The sequence below is a fragment of the Nomascus leucogenys genome, chromosome 9 (genome assembly GCF_006542625.1).
Source record: "Nomascus leucogenys isolate Asia chromosome 9, Asia_NLE_v1, whole genome shotgun sequence".
Lineage (NCBI taxonomy): Eukaryota > Metazoa > Chordata > Mammalia > Primates > Hylobatidae > Nomascus > Nomascus leucogenys.
In genome coordinates, this window is record NC_044389.1 from 108063379 (window position 1) to 108076636 (window position 13258).

Here is a 13258-nt window from a genome sequence, read left to right on the forward strand (position 1 = left end):
AGCTCCAGAGAAACTACGCTCAAAGTGGAGGGTTTTCTTAATTGTAGAGAAACTCACATTACATTATGTTTGTGAGATGTGTTCTGTCGTGTTCAAAAAGGTTCAGAAGAAAGTCGGCTTTGGTCCTGTCCATAAACCTTTGATGCAGGAGCCATTTAGCTGGAGGGGAGCTTTAGAGAGAAGGGCAGGAGAAAGGGCAGGTGGAAGAACTCCAAGAACCTCTTGGAAAGTGGCTGGAAAGAATTTTCAGTCTTTATAGAATGAAACAGCTGTCTTGAGAAAGAAGGGGACCTGCCACTGATGGTCAGCAGGATATGGGAAGGTCACGGGTCAGTCTCTGGGACCCAAGAAGCATAGCTGCTTTTTTGCTTAACTGTCACCCTCCCATCTTTTTATATATATATATATATATATATATATATATATATATATAGGGCTGGGCGGGGTGGCTTATGTCTGTAATCCCAGCACAGCACTTTGGGATGCTGAGGTGGGCGGATCATAAGATCAGGAGTTCGAGACCAGCCCAGCCAATATGGTGCAACCTCGTCTCTATGAAAAATATAAAAATTAGCCAGGCGTGGTGGCGGGCACCAGTAGTCCCAGCTACTCAGGAGGCTGAGGCAGGAGAATTGCTTGAACCCAGGAGGCAGAGGTTGCAGTGAGCTGAGATCGTGCCACTGCACTCCAGCCTGGGCGACAGAGCGAGACTCCGTCTCAAAAAACAAGAACAACAAAAAATAGGATATATTGAGCTTGCTTAATGAAAATAACTCGTATTTTTTGCTTGGGAATACAAGTAGAGGCAACCAGTATCTTCAGTATCTTGAGTTTCTTTCTTTTTTTTTTTTTTTTGAGATGGAGTCTTGCTCTGTCGCCCAGGCTGGAGTGCAGTGGGGAGATCTCGGCTCACTGCAACCTCTGCCTCATGGGTTCAAGCAATTATCTGCCATAGCCTCCCGAGTAGCTGGGATTACAAGCACCCACCACCACGCCCGGCTAATTTTTGTATTTTTAGTAGAAAAGAGGTTTCACCATCTTGGCCAGGCTGGTCTTGAACTCCCGACCTCGTGATCCACCTGCCTTGGCCTCCCAAAGTGCTGGGATTACAGGCATGAGCCACCGGGCCCAGCCTGTCTTGAGTTTCTTTAATAAAGAATTTCCGTAGTCCCTCTGCATCTGATTTAGTAACTAAAAGTCCTTATGATAAGTGAATTTGCACTCATAGAATCTGTGACAATATGGGGAAAAGAAACTGGGGGATTTGGATAAAAAACATAAGAAATCTCTTAGAGATTTATTTCACGTAGATTTCCACCAACAGAGAGCACTGTCAATGAAGATACTAGGGGCATTTACACACTTCAGTGAATCACAGTTGGACTGTGTTTTTCCTTTGCTTGTTTACAGGAAGTTTTTGACACCTCCCTCCTTTTTCCTTGCCTGTCCATTGGTTTGATTTTGTGCCGATGAGACTCCCATTAAAAGGCATTTTCCTCCCTGGGTTATGCCCTTCTTAGGTGTAATTCAGGCCTCTTTTCTCTAACCTCTTCTCCTGTCTTGCCATGGCCATGATGGACATTTATATAGTTGCATCTTCCCTCCAAAAATGAAGTGAATATAAAGAAAGAAAGAAAGAAAGAAGGAAAGAAGCCACTTTAGTAGGATCTGTATTTGGTTACATTCAGTGTATATGAAGAGTTGTTGTTCAGATGCCTGTCTCAGTGTATCCAAACTGCCCCCAGAGCTTTGCAGCAGAGACCTGCCTCCTGCAATTCTCATGTTCCTTCAACCTCAGCAGGTCAGTTTCTAGGGCAGCATTTGCCTTCCTTCCCTCATTTCTCTGGGAGCTTTTCTCTCCAAACCCTCTACTCTTTGTTGCCGTTTTCTCTACCTTCTGTTACTTTTTAAAAAGTTGTCCCTGGTACTGTTTTTTTTTTTTTTTTTTAATTTCCCAGTAAAATCTCATGTTTTCCATAAAGACACTGAAAAGTAAGCTCCCACGAACTCAGGCTTCCTATGAAGGGAGATGTCATTGTCTATTTCTGCACAGTGAGTGGTGAGAGTGTGTTTTATGTCATATCCTGGCTCAGCTCTTCCCCCTTATGGCAAATCCCCCCACCCGGCTGGTGCCGCCATAGGTAGGTTCCACCCCTCCTCACCTGGCTTCAGATAGCGTGTTATAGTAACGATGGTTTACCTGTGTTTAGTACTTGAATTTTTCCAAAATATTTCATCTGAGCTTATGGAATCTGAAGTGCTGTTAGGCATCAGAGGACATTATCTTTTGGGGGCCTAAACCTTCCCCCCTTCTGATTTTGCTCATCTGTCTGGGAGTTTGCTTAATGTCCGCTGTTTTGTCTGTGTTTTGTCATTCCCAGGTCACTCTGGCCAGGACTTCGACTGGGCAGATTATCACAAGCAGCACGGGGCGCAGGAAGCCCCTCCCTTCTGCTTCCGAAATGTAAGAAGCTTCTCTCTTACCTAATTTTTAAAAATCATAGATTTTGTCTACCATAAGTTTTATAACTTGCCTTTTATTGCTGAAGCACGGTTGGAGTATTACCGTACACTGGAGAACTACAAAATGTCTGTAGTTTTTGGAAAGCTCTGCTTTCAGGTTGTATATTTGCTGGGGTGATGCTGGTCTGTGCTAACAAATTGACTAATAAATGCACAGTGGCTGGAACATGCTAAAAGGTCATGGCCAAGTCTCGCTTATGGAAGAGCCCAGGGTCTTCCTGATTAGTAGGTGGTTCTCATCATGGTGAGTAACCTAGCCAGCAGAAGGAAAAGAAATGAAGGAGAAGGTATCGCTAGTTCTAAATGCTGCAGCCTGATAGCAGTGTGTGTTACTGCTGTTTACTTTCTACTGGTGGGAGCTCTTTGCTTGGCTGCACCATGTCACAGGTGAGGCCAGTAAGTGGGTCCTGCCTGGGCTTGCTGCCCAGCTGTGATTCTGGACTCTGGAGCGAAGAGGACATATTTTGGTGGACGGCTGGCCATCTGTTCCCCTGTTAGAGGAACACTTGCCATGTAGCGTCTTATCCACGAGCCCATTGATAGGAGAGTCTTTGCTTCTGAGGCCTAGTCTTAAAATACGGTCTTACTTATTTTGATGGCGTTAATACTTTCTTTGATGTCCAGTAAGATGCTAGTGACTTCTGTGCTTTGCTTACTTTAAGCTACTACCTGGTTCATATAGAGCTTATTGGAACATAGTAATAGGATTTTTGTGACACATAAAGTGGCAATGAGTGTGTGTGTGTGTGTGTGTGTGTGTGTGTGTGCACGTATGTGTACTTACGGAGTTATAGGAGGTCGTTTTATAAACTACAGTCATGCATTGCTTAATGATGGGGGTATGTTCTGAGAAATGCATCATCAGGCTGCTTCACTGTTGTGTGAATGTCATAGTGTGTACCTTGTACCTACACAGGCCTAGATGGTATAGCCTATACTACATACAGCTTTGAGATTCATCCATGGCCTGGATGGTATAGCTTATACCACATAGCCTAGGTTATGTGGTACAACCATATAATCATATGGGACCACCATTGTATACGCAGTTCATCGTTGGCTGAAACGTCACTATGCAGTACATGACTGTAGTTTACAAAGTTATCAATAATTCTTCAACCCTAGGAACTATGAGTAGAGATATCAATTATCTCTGTTTTAAGAATTAGGCTTAAATGTATAGTCTACTGTGTTCAACGTGCTTTTAGTTAGGAAAGTTAATTTATGTTAAGACAAAAAGATTATAGTCTCCTCTTAATTGAGATCTGTAAAAACAGTGCAAAGCACTTGCCGGTCAGAGATTTGTTTGCTGAGCGTGTGCTCCTGGAGCTTGCGGGTTTGTTGCTGCCGCACCTGTCATTGCATTCTAGACATAACAATATGAAAAACGAAGTGAGGAAGGGGTGGCTGCATAGGCAGAAGAAGTTCAAAAGTGAGTGCAAGTCAAAATCAGAGTTTGGAGGATTCAGGAGGTTGACGATTGGGTCAGCTGGTACTTGTAAATACAGAAGCACGTCAACAGCAAGGTTGGAAATCAAGGATCCTTCTATGATTGAACGACCTTGAGAAGCAGCTCAAATCTCAGTCGAGTTCTCTCCTTATCTAGGCTGCTTGGAGTCTGCCTGGCACCTACATGATCCAGGGAGCAGTCAAAAATCTAGGTAGAATTTACACATAGAATTTGTGGTTCCCAGTCCTGGCTCTCTGCAGGATTGCCACTGAATGATGTTGCCTTTGCACAAGAGCAGTTTCTCTGTATCTTGAAGAACCAAGTGGTGTGTGTTTAGGTGACAGGGCTGGCTGCATAACCATACCCCCATGAGGACTGCAGCTGGTTAACTCTGAAAGCTTTGATGTCCCGTGCTGTCTTGACTTCTCACCATATTGATGTCACAGTCACAGAATCTGCCGGCTTGTCTGCTTTCATTTAGGGCCATGGAAACATCTTGTAGCACCCTAAAACCCTTTTGAGATTGTGTTTTGTACCTGACAAGGTACAAAGAGAAATATTCCTTCCCCAAATCATTAACTTTTGGAAGAAAATCCTTCTCTCCCTCTTTCATTCTATATTTAAAGAGTGATTTCTTCTATGGCAACATAGTCCCACTAAAGCTTCTTTTTATCAGTCCTCTGTTCCCATTCACAGCGAGGAGTTGTCCACATGGCTTTGAATGGTAGAGCAAATCACCACATTCCCAGGTGGCTTCTGAGCTTTCAGGATTTGTCCACCAAGATGCTCTCTGTTTGGATGAATCTGCGGGCGTGTTCAGTAGGAATGCCTTTGTTTCTGGCACTCCATTTATGTAATAGATAGGATTGTTGACGTATGCATTGTATTGGGGGTGCTTTGCTGAATTTGTTAGCTTGCTGTAAGTGCTCTTTAATAGAATGCATATTACGACTGCATTTTTTAATCACACATCTCCTGTGTATTAGAGGAGAGCTAGTGTGGAATTGGATGCATGGAAGACATTTCCCCAGGGATGTTTAACAGAGGCTGTTATGAAAGGAATCGACACAGTAAAATGCTTGGTAAATAAACTCACAGGTAACAGTTTTGCTATTGATCCTTTATAAATTACCCTCAAGCGGTGGATTGAAATGAAAATAGGTTATGTGGTTGTAGCTTTCCCTTGTTAAGAAGGATAAATGCATTTTAACTTACTTAGAGGTTTTTCAAGCGGCCGATGGAATTGTATTTTCAGAAGGAAACTCAATACATAATAGCTGTGGGTGAAGCCGGGTAACTTGCAAAAACAAATAGCCCACCTAGAAGATCTTTGCTTCCTATTTCCAAAGAAACGTAAAGGCATGGAGCCAGTTGATTTCTTGACATGCATTGGATCACTTTTTTCAGGTTACATAAAGATATAATTGTATTTTTCAAATTAAGTTTTAGAAAAAGACATGTAAATGTGAATTACCTTGATTTCTTTCCACAAGGCAGAAAAAGAAGTAGTCTCTGTTACTTACAGGAACCTGTTTATCTTGGTATCCATAAGTATATAAAGCTATAGTATTGTAACATGTCTGATGATAATTTATAGTAGTTGGCAATTTGGGAAAATTTTATATTTATTTTAAAATAATGTTTTCAGTATTGGCTGAGTAAGTTCATACTGAATTGACCCTTCTGCACGTAGAGCAGCTCTAAAGTCTGGACACAGGACCAAAAACGACTATTTGAAGGTAGTGGAACGTGAACGAAAGCAGGCAGGAGAACAGGAGACTGGAAGAAGGGAATAGCATGGGAGAATTGTCCCATTTTTTTCATACTTTTAGCTTGAGGGCAGCCCCAGTTGACAACATGTGCGAGAGTGATATAAAATTCATGGTCTCTCTGGCATGATGAACCACATTACAAAATTTGGGCAACCACAGATCCTGGAAAGTGAGGGGAGACTCAGACAGTTTAGAGCCAGGATCGGGAACCCCAGATTCCATGTGTAAATTCTGTCTAGGTTTTTATGGTGATCCCTGAATCTGTAGGTGCCAGGAAGACTCCAAGCAGCCTAGGAGAGGTGAACTCAATTGAGATTTGAGCTGCTTCTCAAGAGGCAGAGTCTGTAGTTTCAGTCCAACCAAGGTGATAGCTTGATAAAATAGAAAAGTCAACACTCTTGGTAGGAATATAATGTAATCCAGAGTCACCACAACATAACATTTAAAATATCCATTCTTTAATTCCCACACTGCTTAAGACAAATGGGGAAATCAGCCTCATTCCCAATAGAAAAGAAGAAATGGGAAAATCAGCCTCATTATCAACAGAAAAGATAATAAACATAGACTAAACCCATCATGACCCAGGTGTTGGATTGAGCAGGCAAGTATTTTCAAGCCCCTGTTGTAACTCAGTGTGATGTAAAGCAGTGGTCCTTTAAAGGGTGGTCCTGAGACCAGCAGCATCAATATCACCTGGGCACTTTTCAGAAATACACATTCTCTGGCTCCACCTACAATCAACTGAATCAAAACGTTGGGAAGAAGCCCAGAAGTTTATATTTTTAAAAGATTTTCAAGGGGATTCTGATCCTAAAGTTTAAGAACTGTAGATATAAAGGAAAATATTCTCATAATGAATGAAAAGATAGGAAGTCCCAGAGAAGAATTAGAAACTGTAAAAAAGAGAAATTCTAGAACTCAAAAATACAGTATTTGAAATCAACAAATTTATTGGATTAGCTTAATTGGGATGAGAGAGGAAAGAGTTCATGACCTTGAAAATAGAAATTATTTTATCTGAAAAACAGAAGAAGATGGGTAGGGAAATGAAGGACAAATGGAATCTCAGGATCTGAGGGACAATTATTATGTAGAATTGAAGACCCAAAAGAGGTGGCTGAATAAGAATAAAAAAAGACATTTCGTCAAAGAAGATGTATGGATGACAGAAAAACATGCTCAGCACCAGTAGTCAGCAGGGCAAATGCAAACTAACACCACCATGAGACACCACTAGATACCTATTACAATGGCTGGATTTTGAAAAACTGGCAATACCAGGTGCTGAGGAGGATGTGTAGCAACTAAAACTCTCATACACTGCTCATGGGAATGCAAAATGCTGTAGCAACTTTGGCAAACATTTTGGCAGCTTCTTAGAAGGTTAAACATTCATTTACCATATGGTATAGCAGTCCCATCTCTAAAGAAAGGCAAACTTAATGGTATGGGTTGAATTGTGCCTCCCCCAAATTCATATGTTCAAATCCTAACCCCCAATACCTCAGCATGTGAGTGTCTTTGGAGACACGGTCTTTAAAGATGTAATTAAGATAAAATGAGGTCCTATCGGTGGACCCTCATCCAGTGTGACTGGTGTCCTTACAAGAAAAGAGGGGACCAGGCTCAATGGCTCACACCTGTAATCCCAGCACTTTGGGAGGCCGAGGTGGGCAGATCACTTGATGACAGGAGTTCAAGATCAGCCTGGCCAACATAGTGAAACCCCAACTCTACTAAAAATACAGAAAAATTAGCTGGGCTTGGTGGGGCATTCCTATAGTCCCAGCTACTCAGGATGCTGAGGCATGAGAACCGCTTGAATCCAGGAGGCAGAGGTTGCAGTGAGCCGAGATCATGCCACTATACTCAAGCCTGGGTGACAGGATGAGACCCTGTCTCAAAAAAAAAAAAAGAAGATAGGTATTGAACCCCAGGCAGATCTTAATGGCTTAGCTAGTTTCTCCACCTATAAAAATCAAGACACTCTTACTGCTGTTTGTGTTAGGTAATTAACAGCTGTAAAGCATGCTGAAAGTAGAAACTGCTAAATACACACAGAGGCATGACCACATGAGGACACGGGGAGAAGACAACATCTGCAAGTCAAGGAGAGAGGCCTCCGAAGAAGTCAGCCCTGCTGACACCCTGATCTCTGACTTCCAGCCTCCAGGACCATGAGAAAATAAATTTTTGTTGCTTAAACTTCACAGTCTGTGGTATTTTGCCACAGCAGCCTGAGCAGATTAATATACTTATGTTTACATGAAAAGTTTTACCAGAATGTTTATGGCAGTTTTAATCACAATCACTGAAAACAACTCAAATTTCCTTTAACTGGTAAGTGGATAGATAAACTATGGTGCATCTGTACAAACTACTCAGCAAGAAAGCAGGACAGACTTCCATTTCATGTAATAGCATGGATGAATCTCAATGTATTATGCTAAGTGAAAGATGCCAGACTCGAAAGGCTACAGATAGTGTGAGTCCATTTACATGACTTACAGAATAAAATGGGGATTCTGATCCTAAAGTTTAAGAACTATAGTTATACAGGAAAATTTTCTCATAATTAGAATATAAAGAAATATAAAGGAAATTATAAGAACAGAAAACAGATTGGTGGTTGCCAGGAATTGAGTGCTTTGGAGGGACTGATTACCAAAGGGCCCCAGTGCAAGGGTATTTTGAGGGTGAAGGGATGGTTCTGTGTGTTGATTGTGGTTGTAGCTGCATAATGAAATTCACTGGTCTCACAGCCCTACCCTCAGAGAACAGTATACCCAAAAGGCTGAATTTTACTCTATGTAAAAATGTTTAACGTGATCTTAAAAAGATAGCAATAAGCAAAAAGCAATAAACAATAGCAATAAACAAAATTAGCAATAAGTAAAAAGAACAAAGGAAAATAAAAAGAGCAATAAACAAAAAGAACAAAGGAAAATAAAGATAATTTCAAATAAAAGAAAACCACAAGAATTCATCATCAAAAAGAACTACACTATTTTGAAAAAATCTTTTTTTTTTTTTTTTTCATTTGAGACAGAGTCTCACTCCGTCGCCCAGGCTGGAGTGCAGTGGTGAGATCTCAGCTCACTGCAACCTCTGCCTCCCGGGTTCAAGTGAGTCTCCTGCCTCAGCCTCGCAAGTAGCCGGGATTACAGGCATGTGCCACCATGCTCAGCTAATTTTTGCATTTTAGTAGAGTTAGAGTTTCATCATGTTAGCCAGGCTGGTCTTGAACTCCCGACCTCAAGTGATCCACCTGCCTTGGCCTCCTAAAGTGCTGGGATTACAGGCATGAGCCACCACACCCGGCCTTTTACTATGAAAAATTCCAAAGGATATTTTTCCCATTTCCTGTAAAGGAAAATGATGCTGGATGGAAACTCCGTGTTCCCACTTGAACTGTTATCAATGGGTATAGGAAGGTGGAGGAAATGGTGTGTACTTCAGTGATCCCGTAGAAGGAACGGTGTGGCTGGGCGCGGTGGCTCACGCCTGTAATCCCAGCACTTTGGGAGGCCAAGGCGGGCAGATCACAAGGTCAGGAAATCGAGACCATCCTGGCTAACATGGTGAAACCCTGTCTCTACTAAAAATACAAAAAAAGTAGCCGGGTGTGGTGGTGGGCACCTGTAGTCCCAGCTATCCGGGAGGCTGAGTCAGGAGAATGGTGTGAACCCGGGAGGTGGAGCTTGCAGTGAGCCGAGATCGCGCCACTGCACTCCAGCCTGGGTGTCAGAGCCAGACTCCGTCTCAAAAAAATAAAAAAAAGAAGGAAGGGTGCATATGGAACTGGAAAGAGAATGAATTCATACTCTCACTCGTTTAACAAACAGTATTAGGCACCTACTAGTGCTAGGAATAGTTCTAATTTCTGGGAGACAAAAATGAAGACCACCTGGTTCTTTCTTCATGAACGGTGGGATAGACAAACAAACACGTACGTGAGCCTGTCTTGTTGATGTAAGATGAGTGTGCGTGCATTTCTTTCTCTTTCTTCATCTGCCCAGCTTTGTCCTGCTGCGTCAGCACTGGCTCAGTGTTGGTCTCGTTTCTCTTGCAGACATCATTCAGTCGAGGTTTCACAAAGAACATGAAACTTGAAGCTGTGAACCCCAGGAATCCAGGAGAACTGTGTGTGGCCTCCGTTGTGAGCGTGAAGGGGCGGCTAATGTGGCTTCACCTGGAAGGTACGTACTCGCTGTGGGTAGCAGTTGCTGGGGGGAATGTAGAGTTTGTCAAAATGGCAACGTGTGGAGGAATGCAGCCCTTCTCAGAAGGGGCCTTGCTTCTCTTTCATTTAAAGAGATCTTAAATTATTCCGTGTTCTTGAACAAGTGGAACTAATCAAATGTATTCAGAGGCTCTCATCTTAACTAATAATTTCATGCAATGAGATGCTGGCAAGATAATTATGTTTGGAACACAGTGGTCTTTTTACATCTATGATTAGAAAAGCAAATGTCACAATTAAATTAATGTGAGTCACTAAAACTGAGATTCCCTGTCTTGGTTATTATCAGGACAAAATTGTACATTTGTATTTTAATGTGGTAATATCCTTTACTTTGATTTCTTCCGTAGATGTTTAATTCTTCCTCAAAATACTACCTGCAGGATGACTTTCTCCCCAAATGTCTAATAAACAGAATTTAGGCTTGTTTGTTCAGTGATGTTGAAACTATCCTTTATAGCTATAGCGTATTTACAGGTGCACAAAAATTCACAGAATTTTGTGTTTTGTGAACAGAATCCTGATCAGACTTTATATTTAAGTAGAAAACCATATTTTCCAGGTGGTGGGTTTTCAGTGATAAATAATTACAACGGATTTGATCTCCAAGGCTTTCCCATCTTTCTGTGATTTATAATTCTTTGAGTTTTTTCCTAGGATTTCATAATACTCAGTAGTTATTTCAAGCATATATGCAAAAATGAATAAATGTGAATAGTAAAATAAAGTTAGCTGTCCTAGTTCATAGTTTAAATCTTACGACTTACTCAATACCATGATTGGAATAAAAAGTTTAGAAGGAAAATCATAGAATTGGTGCTCAGATCTCCATTTTTATTTCCTCACTATGCATCTATAAAATGTCTGCAAAGGTCTTAAATAGGCCTACAATCTCATACATACTGTAGTCCAGGGGATTGGGAAATGTGGAAAACAGTCATTGTGGCTGACATCACTGTGTTGCCAATTCCCAGAAAATTGTTTAAAACGTTACTGAAGTTTAGGGTTCCAAAATCAATGTGAAATAAATGGAAATTCCCAAAAAGTTGATTGCTTAGTAGGTTTTCAAGAAGAATGGCCTCTTTCTGGAATTCACGAAAGTGTAGACACAGGCAACGTGGTAACATTTCTGCAGCTTACGGAAATAGAACATGGCTTTATTTTCACAGCTCCACCTAGAGTTGGGTGAACTGTTCTTCGAGAAGCAAGATTCCTTCGGTACTTTGTAATGACTAAATTTAACTTGCTGTCTAACACGATGCTGAGCCATCTTAATGAGGTCGGACTCTCGTTTGCATTATTAATTTGAAAACAAAAATGGTCAAGTTAAAAGCCCATGTTTTATCCTTATTACTTAGCGCATTATGGTTAAAATTCTTTGGCAGTCATTATTTATTTAGCAGTTTCTACTTTCAGCATGCTTTATGACTGTTAATTACCTAACACAAACAGCAGTAAGAGTGTCCTGATTTTTATAGGTGGAGAAACTAGCTAAGCTATTAAGATCTGCCTGGGGTTCAATCCCGTTGCTCTTGACATTTTCTCTGTTGCTTAATTCACCAGACCCTACAGCTTCCCACGTCTTAAAAAAGAGTGATGAACGACATTTAGTGTGTATTTAACATTTTGGGCAGTATTTTCTTCTTTGGCCTGTTCTCTTTGAATACAGATTTTTGATTTTCTAGCAAAGAAATAGAAGTCAGCTCATGTCAGATCTTTTTCTTATTCCCCAGAGTGTTATCATTGGGTAGTAATGAAAATTAGTGTTAGGAAACAGATCAGAAAATATACATTGGCCGTTTTTCCGGACCTGATTCATTGTTCTAAAAAGTGTTTGTAAACAGTCTGTTGAGTATTATCTATTGAATAGTATATTACCTGTAATTATTGCTCAAAATCATGCATCTTTTTCATTACTTACAAAAGATATTGCATACAAATAAAGTAAAATTCCAGTCAGTTTCCTGGGTCTTGCTTGAATTTTGGTTTTGGTTTTGATTTTGGCCCTTACTGAGCACTGACCTTTCAGAGTGACAGCTTAATGGCACTTAGCTCTCATTATTTCAGTTTTATCTATCTGGTGTTTCCTTTCCTCCATGTTGGGAATAAAATGATAGAGATTCATCATGGTCACTTTGTGGCTGTTAAATTTTTTTATCTAATGATGATTATTCCGATTATAGGCCATTTATTTGACACTTTAAATTTATAAAGTACTTTGTAACAATTTTATTAGTTATTTTCATGCATTAAATTGATTTGAAGTCTCTTCAACACTAGACTGATTGACCACTTTTAGGTAATTAAAATGATTCTTTCTAGTTAATATCTAACTTCTCTTGAAGTTGATTCATTCTTTACGTGTCTCTAAAGGGGCTGTTGTTGAAGAGGGAGCAATGAATAAACTACATGAGATTAATGTAATATAATTTTAAGTGCATATTTGAAAAGAATTTTAAGCTCTCAGAAACCACTGGTAGTTAGCAAGCGTGACTGATGATGATGGGGCCAGTGTTCTGGAAAGGAGGCAGTGCCTTCTCCTAGGTCAGTGTTCTGCTGCAGGTCATCATGTCTGTAACTGTGAATATTGTTCATGTAATACAAGTTACTTTCAGTCTTAGATCGCTAGCATTGTGGCCACACACACTGGCTCCCACACTCACAGCTCTGCCTTTCCACAAACCCAGTGACTTTCTATTCATTTCCAGTCCTTTTTTTATGGGACAAATACGTTGATCCAGCAGTTTGATGTGCTCTCCTAGCTCTTTAGCCCAGAAGAAGGTTTGCCTGCTTGCATTGTCTTCCTTAGCATCTTTTTTGGAGTCTTCTTTCTCAGAATCATTTTTCCTGGACACCTGGCTAAATATATACATACGCACCACTTACATTGCACTTCAAATGAGACTTACCACTTTCGTCATTTTAAATTATACAGTTCAGTGGCCTAAAGTTTATTTGCACTGTTATATACCCATCACCACCGTCCATCTCCAGAACATTTTTCGTCTTGCAAAACTGAAACTCTCTCCCCGTTAAAGTCTCCCTTCCCTCCTCAGCCCCTGACCAGCACCATTCTCCTTTCTGTCTCTATGAGGTTAATGACTTCAGGTACCTCACATGAGTCAAATCATGCTGGATTTGTCTGAAAATGGCCTTTTACAAGATTTATTATCAATCATAAATAATGCTTTATGTTTATCTACTTTCATCATATTTGCCATACTGTCTTTTTGGTCCTCATAGACCTGGCCACCTATTGGCAAGAAT

At 40.8% G+C, this 13258-nt stretch overlaps 1 protein-coding gene across 1 annotated transcript in view; it reads left to right on the top strand.

Moving 5' to 3' along the window:
* Positions 1–13258, top strand: part of SFMBT2 (Scm like with four mbt domains 2) — a 247993-nt gene that overhangs the window by 176435 nt on the left and 58300 nt on the right. The window contains exons 10-11 of the mRNA XM_030819341.1: positions 2382–2464; positions 9821–9947. Of these exons, the coding sequence (XP_030675201.1) occupies positions 2382–2464; positions 9821–9947 (210 nt within the window). The remainder of the gene's footprint in view (positions 1–2381; positions 2465–9820; positions 9948–13258) is intronic.